Here is a 25,022-nt window from a genome sequence, read left to right on the forward strand (position 1 = left end):
AACATTTCAAACAAGTCACTATACGAGTTATGTTATGTTAAACTTTTACCATTAGCTTTTTTTTTGTTCTTTTTTTTGTGCTTTTGCTTTTCTAAATTTAGAATTCTTAGCATGATTGCAAAAGCGTTTTGTTTCATGTGTTGTAAATATGTAAGCTATAACAAATACAGATGCAAGCATGTATCTATGTAAACTCGTTAATGTTAGATTTGTATATTGCACAGTTTAATTGCAAATAGTATTGAAGTGATATTGATAGAGATAGAGTTGAGTGAGTGAGTGAGTAAGAGAGACAGAGAGAGCACATCAAGATTGTTTTGTTTAGCGAAAATAGCTTGAGAGTGGGTGGGTCGGGATTGGGCTTGGGCTTGGCGACTGTCAGATGTAAAAAATATATCATATGTATGTATAATATATAATATGTGTATGTATGTATATATATATATATATATATATATATATATATATAATATAAGTATATAAAGTTTTAGTTTAGTATCACACTAGTAGAGATAATGCGAAGAAGCCTGAGCTCTATACTGTTTCGGTGTCAGCTTGATCAGCTTGGGATTGAAGGCTCCCAATGCCGCTTCGTTTGTAGATGAGGCCGCTGGCGGAACTGTATGCGTGCGAAAGCGCGAACGCAGGAAATTTTGCATGGAGCGCAGCCGAATGATGGGCGCACAGGGCGATTGTCGTAGCGTATTATGGTTGAGCGCCCAATAGATGACCGGACTGATGGCCGAATAAAAGTAGCCTGTCATATAAAAATAATTACATATGAATTTATTAATCTCAAATGCTTCCTGAGTCAAAAGTATCGTAAATTACTGGATCGTTGCTGTATGAATGTATAATACCCATATTGATGAATACAGCAAAAAATAAAAACAATAAATAGAGGACCATGGAGAAGAGACCAACTGAGCGACGAGCTTGAAAGTTCAACAGGCAGACCCACAGTAATGTAGCAAATAGTGCAAAATTTAAAAATATATACGAATTTTCGCCATAAATTCCATTGACAGTTTTTTCATGAGCTGGAATGCCCTTGATATTCATAGCCGAGAACAAGACAGCATGGGAGAGCAGCACGTTGAAGAAAGGACTGCCAATGCAAGCGGCATATGCCATTCTTTCATAGCCCTGCATGGCCATGGCCACATTGGCTATCAAATCACTAATACCATTGGCCACTGGGCTGACCGCAACGCCCATAAAGTCAGGTGGTATTTCCAATATACTGCCAATTACGCCCATTATTACAGATATTTCGCTGGCAGTTTCAAAGATCAGGCACATGGAACCGGAAAGATTCATTATAGTAAACAGCCAGTGATATTTTGGTGGCACATTGGTGCGCGAGTGCAAGAAGACAACAATTGCTATTGGAACGGTCAATGAGCAAGAATATAGACCGTAGTAATAGGTTTCGAATATTCTATTATACCAAAGCGTTGTTTTGTCTCTGAAAATAAACGCCTGACCAACAATGAGCGTTATGGCTGGATTCAAAAAGATTTGCATGCAGTTGAGCAGCTTGCTCCAGCCGTGCTTGTCCAGTTCGTAGTCAACCAATGGTATATAAAGCACACATATGATTGTTACGGGTGCCTTGGCTATATAATATATACGTATAATCAAACTGGCTTTACTCCAATTATAAGCATCGATGGGATTAATGGCATCAAGAAAATCTCTGCAAATCCGATGGTTTTTAGGCACTGTGGGATTATAAAAAACATTTCGAGTGCCGTCCACGTCAACGCTATGTCGATGCCGAGCTCCCGTTTGTCTAGTTATAAATGTCAAACGACTTTTATTAGTGCTCTGGGAGTTGAAAAACCAATCTTCGGGTCTTTCTATTATTTCGAAATGCGCGTCCTCAGCATAGTAATTATATTTATTTCGTAATTTATCCAGTTTCTCCCTCAGCTCTGGTGTGTCTGGTTGATGCTTTAGCTCTTTAATTTTACGTTTCAGAGCTGCAAGCCATAAGCAAAATTAAGAACTAACTTTAGCTGCAACTAACAGTTACTACTTACACCTCAACGTAGCCCGCAGTAGGAACACATCAACGAAATTGACTATAAAATAAATGAAGTATACGCAAAACATGAGGATGCATTCAGTCATTTTGACTCTACCATCAGCATTAACAAAATATTCCAGCATCGACACACCCAATATAAAGAAGAGTAAGTCCCGCACTGTGGCATGCTGATTCATTTTAAATGGACTCATATAACAGATCAATCCACCAGTGAAGATTGTAACAAACAATGCCAGCGCCAATGTATTAGCCACTACTGGCTCTTTGTCGTCTATGGCCGATAAATCAGAAAACATATCCGGCGTACTGTTGCCAATCGCCAAGAAGGTGATACCAGCCAAATGCTCGTTCATGTGGCACATCCGTGAAAGCATCTTCAGTGCCGGACTGTAGTACTGATTGACCACAACGCCCAGAAATATAAGCAGCTCTACGCAAAACAGCAATAGTATGCTTATAAACACCAGCTCTTCGAATTTGTTCTTGCAGTTAAATTCACAGGACATTATTCTCATGTAGGGCACAAAGTTTGTGCCCGCTATGCAATTGGTGGCGTTCAATACAAACTCACAGCGGTCCTCGTATGGAAAGCCGGTGACCACAAAGCAGCTAACATTGTGAAAGAAACTATCGAACTCTCGATCCAATGCATTGGGCTCATAATTCTCATCCATGGTCAGATTTCAATGCTTAAAAATTTTGTTGTTTGCTCAAAGTAAAATAAACTAAATATAAATCAAATTTGTCAAACTAGAAAGAGAAAACTTTCAAAGTTTTCTGATATTCTAATCAGCCTAACGTACGAAGCAACGTTAAGGTAGCTCGACTTACCTAATAGTAGATGAAAGTAGACGGAAGTTTTGCTACAGTATTGCTTATAACCAAAGTTTTTGTAGAATATGCAGAAGACATGCGGTGACCAGCAGACGATGAAGATTAAGGCGGAAGCAATTAGCATGTTGGCCAAATGGCGACGCGAGCGCAGCGTTGAAGTCTGCGGCAGCGGTATGCCCGGAGTGGCAGGACCACGCCCAGCACGATGTATGCGCTGCCTTTGCGAGTGGGCACGAATCTCTCGCATAGCTCTGCATCATAGGATAAACACTTTATAAATTAAACCTTAACTTGCCACATTTGCATACCTGGGCGAGATAGGATTGCTGGAGCGATAGGAGCCTGGCTCAAGGGCAACATTAGCGCCTGCCACGCCGGGCTGTAGATTGTGCAACTGTATGTCACCCGGACTAACGGCGATCTGAGCACCACCATTGCCATTCGAAGTATCATCGGCTGTTGTGGCGCCACCGCAAGCTGCCTGCTGTGCATTGGCACAGCCCGTAACGATGACCATGTGCGTCTGGCGACGCAGTATGGGCATGGGCAGCGGCAACTCGCCATGCGCCGCCCGCGCTGTTAATGAGAGCGCACATAGCTTACGCCGCACGCCGTAATGATTCAGCAGCACGCCCACGCCGGGCAGCACAAACACCGCTATGGTGTGGAATAAAATAAAGGACATGAACATGGCATTGGCGCCCAGCTCCGAGGTGCAGCTAATGCTAACTGGATTGGGCGTAGTGCTGGTGCCGGCGCCCTTGATAATCACCGACTTGGCTATGATCTTGTAGGCAAAAAGAAACGGCGTGCTAATTGCGGCCGAGGCCAGCCAGCAGAGCATGGCCAGCGATACGTGCAGGTAACGTCGCTGTCGCAGCTGCGCCAGTCGTGGATGCTTGACGGTGGCATATCGATCCAATGAGAGCATAAAGAATGATATTGTGCTCGCTGCTACTGGCATCACCTGCAGAAATATATAAAGCAACTCAGTGAAATGTAATAAAACATTATCGAGAATTTAAATTAAAAGAATTAATTTATAAATAAAGTTCTATGTTATTAAAAAAATGCTAATGCTATTTTGTGATAAACAGTTTATTTCATATTTTTCTAATGCATTAATTTTCGCATAAACTGCTCACCTGAACATAGTGTATGAGCTTGCAGAGGAGAAGCGGCAAGGATCTGGTGCCCCGATTCATTGCAAGATTGAGTAGCGTAACCGGTGCCGATATGCCCGTGACCAGTAAGTCGGCAATGCAAACTGCCAGCAGCAAAGGATTTCGCAGACGCACCGACGACGCCGAGCATAGTGTTAGCACCAAAGTGGAATTGCCCACAACGCCGCCGAAAACGACCAGACCATAGCTAATGGCCAAGAGCAAAATAGTAAGCGATGGAATAGCATGCTCCGTATCGCCGCTGGCATCAATATCATAGGGACTAATTAGTGTAAAGTTTCCATAGTTATCATAGTCCAAGTCCTGGCCACCCAACTGCCCGCCAGCTGCAGGCTCAAAGCCAAAATTGTTGTTCGATAGCAGCGCATAGTTTATTTCGGTGGCAGCTACATCGCTATTAAGATCCAAGTTGCTATCGAATGTTGATTGCTGCTGCTGCTGCCGTCGGTATGTGTTTTCCCACCATTGCTGCAGGTTGTTGCTATTCATCCTTTTATGCTAACACTGGGCGTTGCCGATCGCTGTCGATGCGTTTGTCTGGGTGCCTCATTGCATACTAAAGGTGCCTGGGTGCTGGTGCTACGAAAAAAATGAGACAAACCAAGCAAAATAGAATAGAAAGAAAGGTAGGATGTAACAAAATGCCATCATCATCAGTCTTTTATACCCTGTACTTATTGGGCGTTAAGTATGCGTTGCTATATTTATAATTTATTTGTAATGAGAATTTTATATTTATCTGATTTAAAGAAATTAACTTAACTGTAAATTTACTTATTTGCTGCTAAATCTAATTTGGTGTCAAAGTAAACTTTTAGATATAAATATATGCTAATTAGTTTTACAAATAAATATATAAAGCTTACTGCTTTGCCATGCCTAAATTCCAGACTGCATATATACAGTATAAATGAAATATAATTTTAAATTTGTACTCAGTTAACTTTAAGCTTTAAAATTGCATAGGGTATATTTTGAACTAAACGTTAAATGCGCATTTCATCATGTTTTGTTTCAGCAAGGACATACAATGTTACACCCACAACCACATCCCACAAACACAAACACACACACACACTCCAACACATTTATATAAAAGTGCTTGCCTGACACTGACACTCATGCAATGCGAACAGGGCGCACTCAGAGATTAGTGCTGCGCTTCCTTCCGCCATTGCAGCATTTTAGCTGGAGCAAAATGAATGGCAACCTTGCACTTTGTGCCCTCAACAAACAACCACAAGGTTTGGCGCCAACCGCACCACAAGCCGCTTACACGAAAATATGAAAGCATCTCTGGAATTTCGAATGTAAAATTAGAATCACAGGAAAAAGCAACAAAATAGCCAAAGATACATCGTAAACTGCTGCTGTGTCCGCTGCAGAGAGCAAGAGCAAGAGCAATGCCAGCAGCTCTCTGCTCCTCACTTGCAGCACACAGATGGGAGCTGCTCCAAGCATATTTAAATGCTGGCTGCAATAAATGCAAGCAAGCCAAAACTACTATTAAAACTTTAATTGAAAACGTTATCAAAAGCCAAGCAAGCAAACTCATTAAGCGACCGCACTGTGGGTATTAAAACATGAAAATGCAAGCAGCAGCGTAAAGCGTAAATTAAATCTCTCTAGCCGGTAGCATGAGTCGCCCTGTGCTGCTGTTAAAGCAATGATTAAAATCCTGTGCCCAGCTGTGTGTGCGTGTGTGTGTGAAAAGCTTTGGCAGACAGCGCGACTTGCTTTGTATTTATGTGTACGTGTTGCGTGTATGTCTGTAATTTGTAATCGCTGTGTTAGACTATCTTTTGTAGGGCCGTGGACGACTGGAGCATTGCTTGAGCAGGTTTGTACATTTGGAACGTGACTATCATTTGCTGATTGCTCTGTTGTTTTTTGCTCTGCTGCTGCTTGCTGCTGGTGGTTGGTGGTGGGCCTCGCTGCCATTGTCCTGCGCAATTTGTGTATGTGTGTGTGAGCGTGTTTGTGATGTCAACGCCAACGCTTTTTGCCTTTTGCTTGATGTGTGTGACTGCTGCTCTGACGTTTGCCTAATCTGCTTAATTTGCGTTAATTTAATCGCTGCCTGGCAAAAATTATGCGACACTCGCTGTGCGCCTCAGTATATGCTTAAATTTATGTCCGCACTACGCTGCGTATGTGTAACGTGTGTGCGAGCGTAAATAACCTGTTGGTCTAGCCTTGCTCTAAATCCAAAAAATACCACATGCAGTTGCAAATTTTTCAGCTTGCTACTTTACTTGCTGTGGCTCATTGAAAATATATGAATTCGGATATCTATATTAATTTACGTCACTCAAATGTCAAAGGCAGGCAACAATAGTTTACACAATAGCCCAGGCCAAAGTCGCACCTGCCGCAATAACAGTGAAAGAGAGAGAGAGAGAAAGTGTAGCCTGAAACGGAAGATGGCCCATCAGCTTAAGAGCCAGGGCAAGTTTAGTGCTTGATAGAAAGAGAAGCATTCGATTGTTGTCAGCACCACCCTAATATCAAAACTGTCAGCCACAGGTGATTTAATAACATACATACATACACGCACACACATACACACATGCAAACACACACATACAAATACACTGAGCGTAAGCGAAGAAAACTTAATGCTCTTGTCGGCGATTTCTCGTTCGCTGCTTTTGTCTGTCCTTATTGATTTGGAAACTGTGTGTGTGTGTGTGTGTGTGCGGGTGTGTGTATGTGTGCGCGTGTCCAGGCGTCCTTCTTCAGCTGCCTCGTGCTGTGTGCTATAACACAAAAGGCACAAACAAACAAGTCTTTGTTGCTGCGTTGTCTTCACTGTCAAAAAAAATCCACAAAAAAATATGTACGAAGCATTTTCGGCAATAGCAAGTTCTTAGCCGAACAATGTAAAAAATGCGTGGGCTGAGACAAGAGCAAAGACATCACCCACCCGTACACACACACACACACACATACGCAATTCTTAGATTGGCCGTGTAAAAAAACGAAGCCACAATTAGTAACCATAAAAATGCGTGGCACAGCAAAAATGCCAAGTAAATATTCCAAAATTACAACAATAGCGACAACTGAACAACAACAACAACAAAAACTTAGCATACCAATTAGTGTTGTATCAAAAGGCGGTAACGACCAACACTCATACTAAAAGACAGTCATGATTGTGAATGTGTGGGTGTATATTTATTGATGCGCTGAATAATACGTAATAACTTACAATTTCTTTGTCTGTTGCTGTTGTGCGCTTCGTTGTCTGTTCTTTTGTAGTTTGTGTGTTGTAGCGACTGTTTGTTGGTTGCTTTGTTGTTTACTTTAGCGAAGGCACGGTATTTTACAGTTAGTACTATTTGCCGTTTTTTTTTTTATAATAATTTGTTATTGCAGCAAGCGCCTCCTCCTTGTCTTCGATGTTGTTGTTATGTTTATTTTATATCAAATACACTTTTAGCAAATATCTCGTTTTATAATTTTTATATATTGCATTTCATTAGTAAAATTGTTTTAAAAAATGTTTCTTTTTTTTTTTTTTTTGGCAAACAGTAAAAATATATTTGTGTTTTTATGCGTGCGTGTGCGTCTTATTGTGTGTGTATGTATGTATGTGTGTGGTGTGTGTGTATGTGTAAGTGTTGGGAAAAAATAAACTAAAATGAAACTCAATGTGCGGTGTGCAAAAATTGTTCCTCAATGGCGCACATAACACGTAAGGACTGCGGCGGAAGACTGTCCCGTGTAACGAGCGACAGTGAAAATTGTGCTGAAAACACAGCCAAAGTCAAATATCCAGAGAGAGAGAGAGAGAGAGAGAGAGAGAAAGAGAGAGCTCCGAAACTAAGGCAGAGAGTTCGAAGTTAAAAGTCGCGAGAGACGCCGACAGGCGCCAAAAAATAACCAAAAGCAGCAAGCAGAGCTTTGAGAGTGACGACGCGATACAGTGAAAGCTTTCTCCTGGCTGACCGCCGCTCAACTTTCGCTTTCATTCAGTTTTACAGGGCTCAGACTGGGCTATGATTGGCATTGTTTCTATTTTTAGCAGCAACGCATACAAAGCTGCTTTGGCATTACATATATTAAGTATTTAACTTATTACCCATTTAAAAAATTTTTTTTTTAAAGAAATGTTTTCTCTTTATTTAAATATTTTGTATATGATTAAAATGCATAATGTTTTTCAATAGTTGCAACTTGTATTGGATTTCTTCCGTTGTATACTCTGATTTTGTATATAATGTATATAATTTTTTGTTTTTAATATTTTATTAACTTATGCGCTTAATTATACAATGTAGTTGTTTGTGTGTGTGTTGTTTGTGAGTGTATTGTTTTTTTGTTTATAATGCTGTCTAAGGCAGACAATGCAATACTGTAAATCGTTAGACTTAACTAAGCGGCCATTAAAAAATGATATATCAGTATATTTAGGTATAGATAATTATGCGTTACGTTTGGAATAATGTTTGAAGGATACAAAATTTTAAGCCTAATTTGGGCGGCAATAAATAAAAGACAGTTGGTGTTACAAAATATATAAGCATGTATAAATAGAAAAAAATAAATTACGAAAACTAATTATCAAACTATTGTAATCGCAATATTTGATAAATACACAATAGATATTTGAGATACAATCATTGAGTGGAGTTGCATTGTAGAGAAAAAAAAGTTTAAACTTACGCAATAAAAAATGTTCATGAATTATTGATTTTCTTGCAATAAGTAGCAGCAGCGTTTCGTTGATCAGTTCACATATTTTGTTTGAAGTTAACTTCATTAAAGTTTCTATATAATAAGAGCAGTATTATTGTTGGCAGCGGTATACTTTTGTTGTTTTGTTTCTTGCTTGTGGATAGAGAAAGTGAGCAAAACGCCGATTATCTAATCATCAATAGTATATTCGGGCATTTTCTCATATTTCTGCTGAGTGCCTTCATGGCTAGTGTCCACAAGCAGAGCCGTATGGGAATAGCCCATGGCGACCTGAGGTATTTTAATGTTATCCATTTTTGGCACCTCCTTGGGTACCGTCGATGACTTCTGAAACTCGCCAATGCCCAGCTCACCAAATGTTGGCGAAGCACCCCAGGCAATGAGAGTATCATCTGCTGAAATCATAACTGACGTATTGGCGCATCCAATTGATGTGATGTTCCAACCTTAAGAAGAAAAAAGATAATGAATGCACTTACAAATTTATGAGATATTTTCTCAGCGCACTAACCTGCCAAGTCTTGCACCGGCTTGGGATACATGTTGGCCTCGCCTGTTTTCTTGTTCTGGCCGAAAAGATACAGCAGTCCCAGCTCATTGACAAGCAAACTAAAAGTGGAGCCACAGTAAACACTGCGACCGCCACGTCCCTGAGTGTCAAAGAATTTCATAAGACGCGGTACCATCTCATCTTTTGGCTCGGCATGGCCCAGTCGGCCAAAGCCTCCAAAGCCCCAGCTATAGACGCGTTTCTTGGAGTCAATCGCTACCTGTTAAAAAATATATTTAGCTTCATCACTTTTGGTTTTACTTTTGTCACTTACTGTGTGATTGTTGCCACAGGCAAAATCTACAATCTGCACACCATCCACGGGCGTCACATGTCCCTCCTTGCTCTTCTCAATATAGAGCACAACCTTTTTGGGCGAAGTCTCGAAATGGAATGACAGCTTGTTGGCATTCACAAAATACTTGGCATCCGTATTGTGGCCCAATTGGCCGTACTCCGGCAAGCCAAAAGTGTGCAAATTGCCTTTAATATCGAGTATAACAGAAAACTCTGCGCCACAACCAATGCGAATAATTGGCGGCCCACGATAGTTAATGGGTGTGGGTGTATTTATAATGGGATGAGTATTGCCCACGCCGCACTGTCCGGATTTGTTTTCACCGCAAGCGTACACCGTGCCGGTGTCGGTAAGAAAGAGAGTGTGATGTCTTCCACAGGCCGCCTGCACAGTGTTGAGTTGCTCCAGCGCTGGTATCAATGTAGGCTTCTCCACCAACTTAATGTCCGGGCTAAGACCCAGTTGTCCGCTAGGATTTCGACCAAAACCCAACGCTTTGCGATCCATATTGATAAGTATCGAGTGCGCAGCAGTCGGTCCACTTGCCACAGAACGATACTGCAATTTTAGTGGTTAACTAAGAGCCTAATTAATTGCATTCATGCTAAATCTTACCTTCTCATCTGTAAAGCGATGGAAACTGTACAGATTGGGGCGCACTTTGGTGACATTTTTGCGATCTCGTTTCCCAGTTAGATCCCAGGTCACCATGCCGGCCAAAAGCAGCTGGCCCGGTGTCTTTTCCAGTGTGGCCAGCAAGTCCTCGGGCAGTTTACTAGGCGGATCCAGATTATCGTGTGGTATCAGCACCTCCATTTGACTGGCAGCGTGTTGCTGTTGCGCCAAATCTTCATCGGAGTCCTCGCTAAACTCGTCCTCATAGTCAGACTCCTTCTTTTTGGGGCGACGTTTGTTGGGTCCAGCTCCGTTTCCACCTGACTTGCGCTTAGCCGACATATTTTGTTTCTCTTGCTTATCTGACTTAGTCTCTGTATCTGCAAAGAGGCAACACAATCGTTGAGTATCATAGCCAGAACCTGAATTTCCACGCACCAGAGCGTAGCCATTGCGGCTAGGGGTGAGTGCGTGATTCAAATATGTATATATTTTACCAAACAATATTATTACTACCAACCAAAGAGTTGGTAAATGTTTGAGCTGCCTTATTGAATTCTAATCAAGTTATTTTATTTGCATTAAAGATAAGCTTGTGTTTAATCATTAACATTAATTCTCATCTCTAGCTCTCACGCATTGTATACAACTGTGTGTGCTTGACATACACAACATGAAAATGTGTGTGTGGTAGTTTTGCAAGCAGGGAAAAACAAAATGAACGCCAACACAAAGCCGCCCGCTGCTCTGCTGACGGCGACTGCGACACTTTTGCTTTTTCGCAAAGAAACCAACACAAAATATCCATTGTATATTTAAGAACTTGCAAAAGCCACTAATAGATTATTATGCAGAGTTAAGCGCTGTTTAATTTCCAGCACAGTTCGAATTGAAAGGCGGCTTAAATTCGCATTTGAATGTTGGCGTCACTTTGCCAAAAACACACAAAGCAAATTTGGTTTGTAACTCTGTTTGTTAAAACTTAACTATGCTTAATTTTAAAAGATGACAATACTAATTGACTGCTTGACAAACTACTTTATATTAACTTACATTTCAAGCGTTTTAATTTACAACTTTTCGTACGCAATTTCCAATCCGCAAGCAGCAAAAACAACAAAACGAACGCAGTCACAATCAGCAGTGTGTACACACCTAACCCGGTAAAAATACACTAATAAATGCCAGCGCGTAAAACACAGTGTCATCCAAGCATTCATGGTAATAACGTAAACAGATACAATTGTAGTAAACATTTTTAGGCTACAAAACGAACTAAAATACAGTAAAAATGGATGATGATGACGTTGAAACTACACATTATTACCTAGAATGCGACGATGAGGACAATGTCGATTGGCACTGGAATACAAAGAGCACCAAGTTATTAGTGCAGCTTTATACAAAGCGTAGGTTTCGTTTTCGCGATCCAAAAGTACGGAAAGGTAACTTGTGGGCAGAAATAGTGCTTGAAATGCAAAGTGCCGGCTATAAGCGCATTAGCCAGGATATTTGCGATCGAAAATGGCGCAATATGAAAAAAACATATAGGACATGTCGAGAGGCTTTGCAAAAGAATGGACGCAAACGTATTGCTTGGGAATACTATGATGCCTTTAACGATTTATTTCAAGACGAAACTACTACCACATCGGATACAATAAGAGGCGACTCACAACCACAAAATATAGTGATATCAGATGCGCATGAAAACCCGAAAGAATCAGTCAAATTAACTGGGTATGAAGAGCAGTTGCTTAACTTAGAGCGCAGTAGAATTGCAGCAATAAGAGAACTGGGCAAGCGAATTGAAGAGTCAAATGCAATACAACAAGAGAGAAACGACTTGCTGCGAGAATATCTGTTGCAATTATAGCACATAATATATATGTTTTGATTTGTGAACATAAGGTATATTTAAAACACAGAATAAGTTGAACATAAATATAGATAATTTAAATGTAATTTTCATTGTATAATACGAAAAGTTTAATTTTAACAGCGCTCGCTAGAACTGTATAAGCGGCTGCTTGTGCCGTTGACGATATGCAATAATATCGGGCATAACATGTTCACGATAACGCTCATGATCTCGCTTAAAATCCTCTATGGCTTGGGCACATCGACGTTGTTGCTCGGCACGATCCCCCACATTGTTGTTGCTGATGGTTTGCAATGCTGCGGATCTGGCTGGTGCTACGGGCTGATCTTTGTAGAAAACGCTGTGGGGTGCTGCTCCTGATGCTGCTGCTGCAACTACTCCTGGCGCTTGTCGACGCGTCCCCTTTGGCGTTCTTTGTGGATTGTCACTACAATTGGCATTTTTATTATCTGCAACATTTAAAAGTTTATATCCTTGAGTAGGAAATATGCAGCAAATTTTTGTGACGATGTCGCAAATCGGCATTTTTCGAAAGAACAGACAAATGTGACTGTGATAAGCTTTGAGCTGCGAATAAATGCGAGTTCAATTAATCGAACGCTTAAAGCGCGGCAGCAGTCAATGACAAATTGTTGGTTATCTACTTTGCTTTTTAACGGTAACCTCAAAACAGCTGACGAATGACTAAAGCAACAGCTGACGTCATAGCGCTCAGATTTCCAATGCTTACCCATAAGTTGCTGATGCTCTTGCTGCTGCTTACTAGAGCCAAAGTAGCCAGGTATGAACGGCATGGGCGACATAACTACGCCGCCGCGAAGTCCATTGTCGTGTGGCAGTGGTGGCGCTGGTGCTGGGCGGTTAAAAGGATTCTGCCGTCGAGGTGGCGGCTTAGGTTTGCCCAGTGCATCCGACTCTATCGTCGTGTCAGGCACTTCTGCGGCAAAATACATTAACATGTTATAAAAACATATTTAATTAATTAACTAGCTCACTGTTTCTGGAGTCTTCGATCTCTTGGAGCTGCCGTTGCAGCTCTGCCACTATTATACGCTTGTAATCATAACCAGCACAGGTTAATGCCTTCATCCATGCTTCCATGATGTCTTGTGAGTCCGCACCTAGCACATACGTACGATTGCCATTAAATGCAATTTCAAAGCAATAGTTATCTGACTCCAGCTCATGGGACGACAGCTCTATGGTGCAGCCCTCTACTATAATTAGCCCCAGTGGTTCCTTGTCCAGGCGCGACTCAAAGTAAAACAGCAGGTTGCCTTTTAGTACAAAATAGCGACGTTGAAATGCTTTATTTATCTCGCCACGCTTGTTGAGAAAACCTGCAAGATTATTTATTAATAGATAAAGTAACAAAATAGTGTCAATATGTCAGAAATATTTGAATCATACGAACCTTCCATGTCAAATGGCGGCGTTCTTGCAAACACGCACAAGTTCTTTTCATTAATTTTCATAGTGACAAACTTTATTTGTTAAGAACGCCACAGGATTTGCAAAAACATTAGTAATTTGCTTTGTTTGTTATATTTTGGTCACCTGCATAAAAGCAAATACAAATACACGTACATATTTACAAACGCTTAGTAAACATATGACATCAAACAATGCTACCACACCGAAATTTAATAAGTAACTGTGACAGTGACATACATATTTACTGCCAGAGTTAAAAGTATTTTAATTTTTTAACTATTCCAAGTTATAATAATAGCTTTAATCTAAATCTACAAGAATTTCAATTTGAATGCTCCTAGATTTCAGTCAAATAATTTAAGTATTTATTAAAAATAATTTACTCGCTTAAAAAGTCACAGTTACATCTAACATAGTTCTCAAAAAAGCGTCCTGTATTTATTGATTTTTAGTTTGCTGTTTGTAAAGTAAATAAGAAACGATAATTGTGTCCATTTAACTAATTTTACATTTCTTAATAGCAGATAGAAGTGCTAAGATGTCGTACTTACTCACAGAAATTGCTCTGGAAATGCTGGGCTATAAATTCTACGATACCAATGGCGTTTTTCACTTGACAAACTTTCAAACACCAACTTGTGGCGCACCGCCGGAGCCCCCGCATCCGGAAGAGCCTTCATTGTTAGAATTCATAGAACAGGACAATGTTACTGAGATCGTTACAGAACACAATGAAAATGATTTACCGAAAGTGTCCTCAATTACAAGCGTTTCACTTCCGACAAATCGCGCCGAAGTTACTGTCAACAACGAGACACAGGGGGAAAATGAGACTAATGGACACGAAGAGATCCCTGCAGAATCTGTAAGCGTCAACGCTGCGTCTACGTCTGAAGAAGCCAGTACATCTGCCAGAGTCCCTATTCCACGACGCCCACCTGTAAAGGCGCTAGCGAAAATATTAAACTACGAGAGCTTCAATATACGTAATCAGATCACAGCCCGTCTAGAGAAAGCATTGAAGGATAAGGTGGCACCTTCACAGAACGACTTGGAGAATTGCTTTAGTATCGAAAAGCGTAAGCTTAAAGAAGACGTCCATACCATGACGACATTTCGAAAGTTTTTAGAGGACCGCTTGCAGCGTATGCAAAGGCGGCCCTATGATGTTTACGTAAGAACTTTTAATGGGGACTAGAGCAAGTTTATGTAATGTAATATTAAGCTACACCAAAAGTCTCATAGAAATAAGGAAATAAATATGCGCTGATCTGCACACAAATATTGGTATTATTGTCGTTGTTACAACTCGTTACTTATGAGTAATAGTGACTCATTACCCAATCTCGAGCAATACACTGTCATCCGTATAACATGTGAAGTTACTCGCAAAACACCTGAGTAAAGGTCGGTTGAGTTTTCGGACAAAAAATATAGATTACTCTAAATTATATTTTGTAAAACGTGCCTAATACAAATTTTCTTTATTTTTATTATTGCTTGTGTGCTTGGTGACAAGCAGGCTGCCAATCAGACGCCTTTATTGCGAACCGAACGAGTGAAAAGTACACTCGTACTCTCACTGCGACGACGACGACGACCGCGACATCACAACGCTTGCATAATGAAAATCTGGACGTCTGAGCATATATTCAACCACCCGTGGGAGACTGTCACACAGGCGGCATGGCGCAAATATCCCAATCCGATGACACCATCAATCATTGGCACGGATGTAGTGGAGCGTCAGGTTGTCAACGGTGTGCTGCATACACATCGGCTAGTGCAATCAAAATGGTATTTCCCCAAATGGACACACGCGCTGATTGGCACAGCCAAGACGTGTTTTGCTAGCGAGCGCTCAACGGTAGATCCGCAGCGCAAGCAAATGGTTTTAAAAACCAATAATCTCACATTTTGCCGGAACATCAGCGTGGATGAAGTGCTTTACTATGAACCACATCCCTCAGATGCGAGCAAGACGCTGCTGAAACAAGAAGCAACAGTAACTGTTTATGGAGTGCCACTCTCACACTACATGGAAGACTTGCTAACCTCAACAATAAGCTCAAACGCCGGCAAAGGGCGACAAGGCCTTGAGTGGGTCATTGGACTTATAAACACGGAGGTCAAAGGCATTGCCGAATCGGCAGCGCGGGGCACAGATGAACTTTTACACAATACACGGCGATCCATTGATGAGGTCACGGAGAGCGCGAGAAAGAGCATGGATGAAATCCATGTGCAGGCAGCGAAGGCGGCAAAAGCAATGCACATAACATAGAAGCTCGTGAGAACTGGAGTAGGAGCTGTTAGGTAGCGAATTATTAAGAGTTTAAATAGGTACGCTGATAATCAGCGTTAAAATGCACTAAATCACAACAAATACCAAAACGATAAACAACATCATCAACGACAGCAGCAATAACCTATAAGAAATTACAATATTCTCTTTGCAGTTTGCTTATATTTTGTTTTTGAACACTTTGACCTGCATACAAGCTATGTATATTTTGTAAAGCGATTTTTTAAAATAACTTTTCCATGGTTTATCATTAAGTATAGCGCTCGCTCGTTGTCAATTGAAGGCACGCGCATGAATTGTTGATTAGGGTCAGAATCCGATAAGCGCACTAGGAAACAGCAGCAGTTGCCATAATAGCAAGAGTTACGTCTCTAATTCATAAACAAAATATAGTTTGTAAACTGCATAATGCCGAAAAAATATTATATACATCCATAAAATATAGGAGCAACAAATAAATAGCAATTGCTCACCAAAAAAAAAAACTATCAAGTTCAAGTGGCTTTTATTATTATCTACTATACATATATACACGAGTAATTGCGTTCTTGGCGGAAGAACTATTTGCCTGACACTTGATGCAGTCGAATTAATTTGCATTATTTATAAATAAGAATAAAATGCATGCAGTGTAGGCGTGCTTTCACTTCCTGTATCCGCACGTGTGTTACTTCCTATGGTTTAAAAATTATCTGTATACATTTTTAACACTAATTATAGCTCATTTGTTTAGTTCAAGGGTATTAAACTAGTAAGTTTTGTTTATTAATAGCAAACACTTATGACGTCGTACACAAGGTGTTCACTTACTATACACACATGCATATAAACATATGCATATGTGTACGTCACGAAACAAAGCTATGAGCAAAGCAGTTAGCAACAGTAAATGAAGTTGTGAAAAAAATGTAACAAGTGTTGCTTTTTATGTAACAAATTGCATTATAAAGCAAGAGGTCTGTAATTTATATCATATGTATATTGCGTAAAATATTTTAAATATATTAAAATTACATATGTACATGCATATGTATTAAATGATTGTGAAGCTTTTACATTAAAGCTTTCGCAACAGCTGATTCGAAGCTTGCAAATGCGGAATGCTCTCAGCGAGAGTTGCTTTCTCTCTTTGTTTTTGTCGGCTTGCTACGCACGTGCGCACGTCTTTATTGTTTAATAAATATTAAACGAATTTAATTTAATCAATAACAATTGTGGGCTGTGGCAACAGGTTGCTGTGAGTATGTGTGCGAAAATATGTTTACATTGAGCGCTTATCTGCAGCTTCGTCTGCTACAAAAACAAATAAACATGTTGATGACGCCCAACGCAAACTGCAATTGCAACAAATTGTAACTTGAAGCTTCTATCTGCGGTTGATAACCCTGCTGAGCAGGTCCGATAATGTGGGATGTGCACACTTGGTTACCAACTGGCAGCGAGGCCAAGTCTCAGTTAGATTACAGCGCTCTAGGCGAACGCAAGTGCAAGTGGCTTTGCTCCAAATTCAAATTGACAAATTTTATTTGTAGGACAACATGACCATACTCCGTTACTATGACGCGCAGGCGTTCGATGCCGCCGAGGAGCAGCGCGTGCTGCAGCGTCTGAAGGCGTCGAATCAGCAGCTGGTGTCAGTGCGCATGGAGCGTTGCTATCATCTAGAGTACACGAAGCAGCAAAAGCATGAGCTGTCCTTGGAACAGCTTATGCGCTGGCTTATCAAGCAGCCGCTGCAAACGGTTGACAGTTTGGGTGAGCGTCCCACATTGCAGGCGCAGCAAGCGAATCAGCTGCTGCTGGAGATTGGACCACGCTTTAATTTCTCCACGGCGTACTCAACCAACTGCGTTAATATATTTCAAAACCTGGGCTACAGCGAGGTGCGACGCATGGAGAGCTCAACGCGTTACCTGCTGAGCTTTGCAGGCAATAAGCTGCCGTCTGGAGTGGAGCTCACTCAGTATGCCACACAGCTTGGAGATCGCATGACCGAGTGCCCGTATACGGCGGAGAATACGCCCGTAGAAAGCTTTGATGAGCAGCTGCCATTGCAGCAGGCTGCCTGGCACTATGTTCCAGTGCTGGAGCAAGGACGCTCAGCGCTGGAGCGTATCAATACCGAACTAGGCTTGGCCTTCACCGAATTTGACTTGGACTATTATTACGAGCTGTTTGCCCAAACCTTGAAGCGTAATCCCACTACGGTGGAGCTTTTCGACTGCGCTCAGAGCAACAGCGAGCATTCCAGGCATTGGTTCTTCCGCGGACGCATGATCCACGATGGCAAGGAGCTGCCCAAGTCTCTCATCAAGCTTATCATGGACACGCAAGCAAATACAAATCCAAATAATACAATTAAATTTAGTGATAACAGCAGCGCCATTGTGGGCTTTGAGCATGATGCTCTGCAGCCAAGTGTGGTGGGTGCGCCAAGCAAAATGGAACTGCAGCGCATGCAGTCGGATCTTATCTTTACTGCAGAGACGCATAATATGCCCACAGCAGTGGCACCTTTCAGTGGTGCCACCACCGGCACGGGCGGCAGACTGCGCGATGTCCAGGGCGTGGGCAGAGGTGGTCTGCCCATAGCAGGCACAGCCGGCTACTGCGTGGGCGCGCTGCATATTCCAGGTGAGTAGTTGGCATTAATTGTAAACTTTTATACGAATTCCATTTCCTGCCAGGCTATGCTCAGCCCTATGAGCCCACTGGACTCAAGTATCCCAGCTCATTTGCGCCGCCGCTTCAAGTGCTCATAGAGGCTAGCAATGGCGCCTCCGATTATGGCAACAAATTTGGTGAGCCGCTCATAGCTGGCTTCACTGTATCCTATGGACTGCCCAATGCTGCCGCTCCAAGCCAGCGTGAGGAGTTTGTCAAGCCTATAATGTTTAGCGGCGGCATGGGCACAATGCCAGCCAACATGCGACAGAAGTTGGATCCGCAACGTGGTCAGCTGCTAGCCAAGATTGGTGGACCTGTTTATCGCATTGGCGTGGGCGGCGGTGCAGCCAGTTCGGTGGAAGTGCAGGGCTCTGGCGATGCGGAGCTTGATTTCAATGCTGTACAGCGTGGTGATGCCGAAATGGAAAACAAACTGAATCGCGTAGTGCGCGCCTGCTTGGAGTTGGGCGATCGTAATCCCATATTGGCTATTCACGATCAAGGCGCTGGCGGCAATGGCAATGTGCTGAAGGAGCTAGTCGAGCCGGGTTTTGCGGGTGCCATAATATTCTCCAAGGAGTTTCAGCTGGGTGATCCAACTATAACTGCGCTGGAACTTTGGGGCGCCGAGTATCAAGAAAACAATGCCATACTTTGTCATCCGGATCAGCGTGCGCTGCTGGAACGCATTTGTGCACGTGAACGTTGCCCCATTAGCTTTGTGGGCGTGGTTACTGGTGATGGCAAGGTCACACTAGTGGAACAAGCAGCGCCAACAAATATGGCGCAAGCCCTGGAGCCACAAACACGTGCAAGTTATGGACCTGCACCCTTTGATTTGGAGTTGTGTCATGTGCTGGGTGATATGCCCAAGCGCAGCTATGTGCTAGATGCCATGCCTAATCCGCTAAAGCAACTGCAGCTACCCAAGGCCTTGCAGTTAACTGAGGCTCTGGAGCGCGTGCTCAGTCTCGTAGCCGTGGGCAGCAAACGTTTCCTCACCAACAAGGTGGATCGCTGTGTCAGCGGTTTGATTGCCCAGCAGCAGTGTGTGGGTCCATTGCAGGCGCCACTGTCGGATTACGCGCTGACCACAGTGTCGCACTTTAGTCATGCAGGCATTGCTAGCTCCATAGGCACGCAGCCCATCAAAGGTGAGTTGGAGATCTAGAAAGTTCTTAAAGCAATTATTAAAGTTGCCTTTTATTTTTCTAGGTCTGCTTAGTCCAGTGGCCATGGCTCACATGTGCGTTGCCGAAGCGCTGAGCAATCTGGTCTTTGTCAAGATTAGCGCGCTGGCGGACATCAAGTGCTCAGGCAATTGGATGTGGGCAGCCAAACTGCCAGGCGAGGGCTACAAAATGTATGAAGCTTGCCAAGCGCTGAGTGATCTTTTGCTGAAACTGCGCATAGGCATTGATGGTGGCAAGGATTCGCTGTCGATGGCTGCCAAGCTGGATGGTGAAGTCATCAAGTCACCAGGCACGCTTGTGCTGTCCACCTATGCACCCTGTCCGGATGTGCGCGTGCGCGTTACTCCAGACCTAAAGGGACCAGCACTTGGTCGTGCAACTGCGCTGCTTTGGATTACTACAGAGCGCAGTGCGCGCCTGGGTGGCTCATCATTGGCACAAGCTTATGCTCAACAGGGCGATTGCGTGCCGCAGCTGGATCAGCCGCAGTTGCTGGTTAAGGCTTTCGAGTTGACGCAGCAGCTGTTGGCTGAAGGTTGCCTGCATGCTGGACATGATGTGAGTGATGGTGGCTTGCTAGTCTGCCTGCTAGAAATGGCTATAGGCGGTCTAAGTGGTCTGGAGCTGCAGCTGGAGCAGGCGCTGGCGGGCATAGACAACTACGATGCTTGCAGCAAGCAAGTGGCTTGGATTGGTCGCGATGTGGCGTTGCTTTTTGCTGAGGAGTGCGGCTGGGTGCTGGAGCTGGACCACGACAAGCTGCAGCAAGTGCGTGCGCGCTTTGAAAAAGCAGGCGTGCCAAATTATTATTTGGGCCAGAGCGTCGGCTATGGCTTGGACAAGGCACAGGTGCATATCAAGCGTGGCGCCGAAGTGCTGCTTAATGAATCTCTGCGCAAGCTCTACAAGCAATGGGAACGCACCAGCTTTGAGCTGGAGAAGCTGCAGGCTTATGTCGAATGCGCGCAGTCTGAATTTGACAGCCTGGACTATCGTCAAGCGCCGCAGTACAAGATGCCAGCGAATCTTGAGGCGGAGCTCAAGCTGACACGCTGCTCCCAGACCATACGCGTCGCTGTGCTGCGCGAGGAAGGCGTCAATAGCGAACGCGAGATGATGGCCTGTCTGCTGCGCGCCAACTTCGAAGTGCATGATGTTACCATGTCGGATCTGCTAGCGGGTAAGTCAAGCACAAACACTCAAATTATATATTTATTTATTATTGAATCGCTTACAGGCAGCACAACGTTGTCACAATATCGTGGGCTCATCTTTCCGGGTGGCTTCAGCTATGCTGACACCTTGGGCTCTGCCAAGGGCTGGGCTGCAAATATTTTGCACAGCAAACTGTTGCAGCCACAATTTGAGGCATTCAAGCATCGGCAGGATGTGTTCTCCTTGGGCATTTGCAATGGTTGCCAGCTAATGACAATGATTGGCTTTGTGGGCAGCAGCAAGCAGCATGATTCGACGCCATTGCATCCGGAGTTGGCCTTGCTGCATAATCGCTCACAGCGCTTTGAGTGCCGCTGGTCTACGCTTAAGATACCACCAAATCGTTCTATAATGATGCAGTCCATGGAACATCTGGTTCTGGGCTGTTGGGTAGCTCATGGCGAGGGGCGCTTTGCTTTCCAGCACGAACAGCTGCTTGGCCAGCTGCAGGAGGAGCAATTGATTACGCTGCAGTATGTCGATGATGCCGGCGTGCCCACCGAACTCTATCCCATGAATCCCAATGGCAGTCCCAAAGGCATTGCAGGTCTCTGCTCAGCGGATGGACGCCATTTGGCGCTAATGCCGCATCCCGAGCGCTGTGGTGCCATGTACCAGTGGCCTTATGTGCCACCTGGTTACGTTGTGCCCAAAACTCTTGTCGAGAGTCCTTGGCAGCTCATGTTTAACAACGCCTACAAATGGTGTGCCAAACAATCGAAATAATTTCCAACTGACTTCCTTATTGCATTCCTAGTATACGCAACCCTTTTTTACTTTCCACTAAACATTTTTTTACATTTTTCGAATTTAAATTTATATACGAATATGAATTTTACAATAAATATATGTATATCAGAATATTTTGAATTATTTGATGCGTATTTTGAATTGAAATTTATTTTAGTTTTGCATTTCAGGTCTAGTTATGTGTATATTATTTATAACATTTATCTTTGGCAACTGGCACATAATTTATACAACACAAAAGTTTACAATCATAATAATAATAATTTCTGGTTTTTTGATATGTAAAGTTTCCAATACAATATTTAAGCATAAACAAGAGTAAACCTTTGCGGATATTTTTAGGATATGCACCAAAGTTAAACAACAACAAGAGAGTGTGGGTCACAAATATAGTTAGATCTAGGAGAGATGCAAACATCACATTGGTTATCATATAATAAATATTACATATATGCATATAGACTTAGTTGCCCAATAGAGGCCGCCGATCCGTAGTGCCGCGTTGGGTTGAGCTTTAGTTTTAATGTTATTTGGTTTTGTTGGAAGAAACAAATTGTAGATTAATAAAATGCAGCAATTAATCAATGACTAGTATAATACACACACAATCATTAACACCAATACATGAACAACATCAATAGTACGATCAACTAGACTCAATATTCACGTACATGGATGTGTGATACGTAGCCCGCTGAGCCGGTGTCATATTCAGATTGCCCTGATGCTTGCGATCGTAGGCCCAGATAGCGCAGGTAGCCAAGAGCGAAACTAAAAATATAATGCATATGTAAAATATAAAGCTTGTATATAACTATATAGCTTACTCATGAGGAACAGCATGAAGAAGAGCTGCAGCCAGAAGTGACTGCCGCCGCTGCTGTCGACTATCATGCCAGCCACTATGGTAACCACAGCGAGACCCAAGTTTTGCACAGATTGGCAGCTTAAAAATTAGAAAAAATTATATAAATTAACTTTAAGCAATAGTATATAAATGCTTACAATCCATAAGCTGTGCCCAGCTGATATTCCGGCACAATGAGCGCTACCAAAGGCCATAGACTGGCAGCCAGCATTGAATAGGACATGCCCATAACAGTCATGCCAATATAGGGATTAAGATGACTAAAGGTAAGCAGCACATGAGCCACCAGCGTTGCAATTGTAGCCACAAATACCCAAGTCACATTCCGTCCCACTCGATCAATGACAAAACCAAACAATGGCGAGGCTATGGCCGAGATCAAATACACAATTGAATTGACATTGTTGGCCTGATCAGGTGTCATTTGAAAATTGGAGATGAAAAATGCCTGACCCAAGGCAACAAATGGAAATATGGCCACATAGTAAGCAACGCAGACAACAGAAACCATCCAAAAGTCCAGCTTGAAGGAGACTATATCGCTTAGTTTGGCTATTTCACCGCCTGGATTATTATTGCGCTTGAGTATGCGCTCAGCGCGCTTGTCCATCCAGCCTGTAAATGTTAATACATAATTATATGGTAAACATAATATTAATAAATTAATTACCTAATATCAGCGTGCAGATTAGCGACATGACACAAGTGCCGGCGGCCAGGAACAAAGTGACGCCCAAACCAGTGTAGCCCTCATAGAATTTGGTTACATAGTCGTATAACGGTTGCATGCTCCAAAAATTGACTGTGCTGCCAAAACGTGCCACCGATAGCTGCAGTCCGAACACCATGTTCAGCTCCTTGCCTTTGAACCACAACACCGCATAACTGTTCTGAGCCACTGCCAAGGATTCTGCGCCAATGCCAAATACAAAGCGACCCAGTATCATCAACCAGAATTTTCCCATCAAGCCGCCAGTGGCAAAGATCAATTGACCCACCAGCACTATTAACATATAAATAATAGTGCCTAGACGTATGCCAAAGACACGATCGATGAGAAAGCCGCCAACAAAACAAAGCACTATGTTGGGCCAGGAGTAAATGCTATAAATGAATGTAAACTCGGTGGCATTCAAATGCAGCTCCTTCTGGAACACATCCTGCAGAGCGCCCGGATTATCATAGCAAAAATAGGAACCTAAACGTAAACAATACAATTAATTATTCATTTATTCAAACAACTTGTCATTGCAGTTAAGCTCACCAAAGCCCAGCAGGCACATAAATAACAAGGCGAGAAAACGATGCGGCATGCTGCTGGGATCACAGCAGCTCATCTTACGCGATTCTGGCACAGCGGCCATCTCCGTATCCCGTGTGCTGCGACGACGTACCACGGGCTTGGCCTCATCATCGCCGCTGCTGCTGGAAACCTCCACAATTGGTTGACGCTCCTGTCGTGACATTATTCTCAACACAAAGTCAAAAGTCAATTTGCCAAATGTCAAATGCAAGTTCTATATGTACGTGTATGTGTAAATATGTGTGGGTGTGCGTGTGAGGTGTGGGTAGTATGTTTTTGTGTGTGTGTTGACTTGGGCTATGACTTGGGATGTTTTTGTGCTTCTTTGGGCAGCCTGTGGCTGCGCGCTTTATTGTTGTTGCTTATCACTGGGCCACATCATGAAAGCTTTGTTGTTGTTTTGTTGTAGATTTATTGATTATTTCAATGCAAGTGCAGGCGCACTAAAAGCAACGGTAATTGGCGTAGCGTGGGTGAAGCGAAGTATTCAGCTTGAGTAGTTAATCTGCAATAAAGTGAAAATATTGTATAAGTACAAGCAGACTCACACACATGCATACATTTATTTATGAACTACATTGACAGGAATAGACAGATCTTGTGTGGGACTTTGCTTTTTCCTAATCAATTAAGTGCATGCATTGTGGGCGGCTTTAGTCAAGCATTAAGTGACTGACACCTGGTTTAAAATTTCATAAAGCGTTTCAGTCATTTGCGTATTGCAAATCAGCCAAACTGTTTACACTTCTATGTATGTACATGCATATACACACACACACACACATATATGTGAACATATGTAAATATTGGAATCTAAATTCCTTTTATCAACGCCAAAACACCCACGTCACATACAAACAATTAATCAGCAGCGCCTACTGACTAAACGTTTATTTTGAATTTATAATTAGGCGCGCGCTATATGATTTCAAAAAAACACTGCTTAAGTTACTGATAAGAATATACTATTCTTGTTATTGTTCTCAATTCACAACAAAAGCAGGCCACTGTGCGAATTATATATGCATGGTAGATATATATTCAAGTATGTGCCTGTTCAACAAGTAAGGGTTGTTTACAGCTGTTATAGTAGCCTCTTACCTGTTTTCCGCAAGCGGAAAAACCGAACTGCATATTTGTTATTTTAGCCCGCTACCACTTGGCCCA

At 42.6% G+C, this 25,022-nt stretch overlaps 7 protein-coding genes across 12 annotated transcripts; 2 read left to right on the top strand and 5 right to left on the bottom strand.

The window, feature by feature from the left end:
- Positions 1-490: 490 nt before the first annotated feature.
- Positions 491-7,547, bottom strand: LOC108608487 (alpha-2A adrenergic receptor). Its single transcript, XM_017999883.2, has 5 exons — positions 7,286-7,547; positions 4,033-4,650; positions 3,196-3,854; positions 2,885-3,138; positions 491-757 (listed from the first exon to the last, which is right to left on the bottom strand). The coding sequence occupies exons 2-5, from the start codon at positions 4,558-4,560 to the stop codon at positions 504-506; spliced, it is 1,695 nt and encodes a 564-aa protein (XP_017855372.2). The 5' UTR covers positions 4,561-4,650; positions 7,286-7,547; the 3' UTR covers positions 491-503.
- LOC108608486 (mitochondrial sodium/calcium exchanger protein-like) lies at positions 789-2,804 on the bottom strand. Its single transcript, XM_017999882.2, has 2 exons — positions 2,046-2,804; positions 789-1,985 (listed from the first exon to the last, which is right to left on the bottom strand). Exons 1-2 carry the CDS (start codon positions 2,725-2,727, stop codon positions 796-798), a joined length of 1,872 nt encoding a protein of 623 aa, XP_017855371.1. The 5' UTR covers positions 2,728-2,804; the 3' UTR covers positions 789-795.
- Positions 7,548-8,709: 1,162 nt separating the features above from the next.
- On the bottom strand, positions 8,710-11,394 carry LOC108608570 (protein RCC2 homolog). The gene is made up of 5 exons (XM_018000001.2): positions 11,292-11,394; positions 10,239-10,618; positions 9,600-10,181; positions 9,287-9,545; positions 8,710-9,221 (listed from the first exon to the last, which is right to left on the bottom strand). Exons 2-5 carry the CDS (start codon positions 10,578-10,580, stop codon positions 8,944-8,946), a joined length of 1,461 nt encoding a protein of 486 aa, XP_017855490.1. The 5' UTR covers positions 10,581-10,618; positions 11,292-11,394; the 3' UTR covers positions 8,710-8,943.
- Positions 11,395-12,150: 756 nt separating this feature from the next.
- On the bottom strand, positions 12,151-13,774 carry LOC108608571 (sesquipedalian-1). 3 transcript variants are annotated; one of them, XM_017979311.2, is made up of 4 exons: positions 13,535-13,773; positions 13,116-13,460; positions 12,851-13,054; positions 12,151-12,569 (listed from the first exon to the last, which is right to left on the bottom strand). In XM_017979311.2, exons 1-4 carry the CDS (start codon positions 13,593-13,595, stop codon positions 12,247-12,249), a joined length of 933 nt encoding a protein of 310 aa, XP_017834800.2. In that variant the 5' UTR covers positions 13,596-13,773; the 3' UTR covers positions 12,151-12,246. The 3 variants fall into 3 exon arrangements, with proteins under 3 accessions (XP_017834800.2, XP_017855491.2, XP_017834801.1); XM_018000002.2 differs by having other exon boundaries at positions 12,851-13,057; positions 13,535-13,771; XM_017979312.1 differs by having other exon boundaries at positions 12,401-12,547; positions 12,851-13,057; positions 13,535-13,774.
- Positions 13,775-13,928: 154 nt separating this feature from the next.
- Positions 13,929-16,339, top strand: LOC108594432 (protein slowmo). 3 transcript variants are annotated; one of them, XR_001914991.2, is made up of 3 exons: positions 13,929-14,021; positions 14,079-14,961; positions 15,077-15,178. XR_001914991.2 is itself a non-coding variant. In XM_017979606.2 (2 exons), the coding sequence occupies exon 2, from the start codon at positions 15,179-15,181 to the stop codon at positions 15,836-15,838; it is 660 nt and encodes a 219-aa protein (XP_017835095.1). In that variant the 5' UTR covers positions 14,894-14,961; positions 15,077-15,178; the 3' UTR covers positions 15,839-16,339. The 3 variants fall into 3 exon arrangements, 1 of the variants encoding a protein (XP_017835095.1); XR_001914992.2 differs by having other exon boundaries at positions 13,947-14,021; positions 14,076-14,961; XM_017979606.2 differs by lacking the exon at positions 13,929-14,021 and having other exon boundaries at positions 14,894-14,961; positions 15,077-16,339.
- A 990-nt stretch (positions 16,340-17,329) lies between these two features.
- Positions 17,330-21,760, top strand: LOC108608357 (phosphoribosylformylglycinamidine synthase). Its single transcript, XM_017999704.2, has 4 exons — positions 17,330-18,493; positions 18,547-19,680; positions 19,742-20,899; positions 20,957-21,760. The coding sequence occupies exons 1-4, from the start codon at positions 17,398-17,400 to the stop codon at positions 21,658-21,660; spliced, it is 4,092 nt and encodes a 1,363-aa protein (XP_017855193.1). The 5' UTR covers positions 17,330-17,397; the 3' UTR covers positions 21,661-21,760.
- A 58-nt stretch (positions 21,761-21,818) lies between these two features.
- Positions 21,819-25,003, bottom strand: LOC108597398 (major facilitator superfamily domain-containing protein 1). 2 transcript variants are annotated; one of them, XM_017983939.1, is made up of 7 exons: positions 24,957-25,003; positions 23,817-24,360; positions 23,223-23,750; positions 22,690-23,167; positions 22,512-22,630; positions 22,356-22,455; positions 21,819-22,196 (listed from the first exon to the last, which is right to left on the bottom strand). In XM_017983939.1, exons 2-7 carry the CDS (start codon positions 24,016-24,018, stop codon positions 22,148-22,150), a joined length of 1,476 nt encoding a protein of 491 aa, XP_017839428.1. In that variant the 5' UTR covers positions 24,019-24,360; positions 24,957-25,003; the 3' UTR covers positions 21,819-22,147. The 2 variants fall into 2 exon arrangements, with proteins under 2 accessions (XP_017839428.1, XP_017839437.1); XM_017983948.1 differs by having other exon boundaries at positions 22,289-22,455.
- Positions 25,004-25,022: the final 19 nt, after the last annotated feature.

This window comes from Drosophila busckii, chromosome 2L, assembly GCF_011750605.1.
Source record: "Drosophila busckii strain San Diego stock center, stock number 13000-0081.31 chromosome 2L, ASM1175060v1, whole genome shotgun sequence".
Lineage (NCBI taxonomy): Eukaryota > Metazoa > Arthropoda > Insecta > Diptera > Drosophilidae > Drosophila > Drosophila busckii.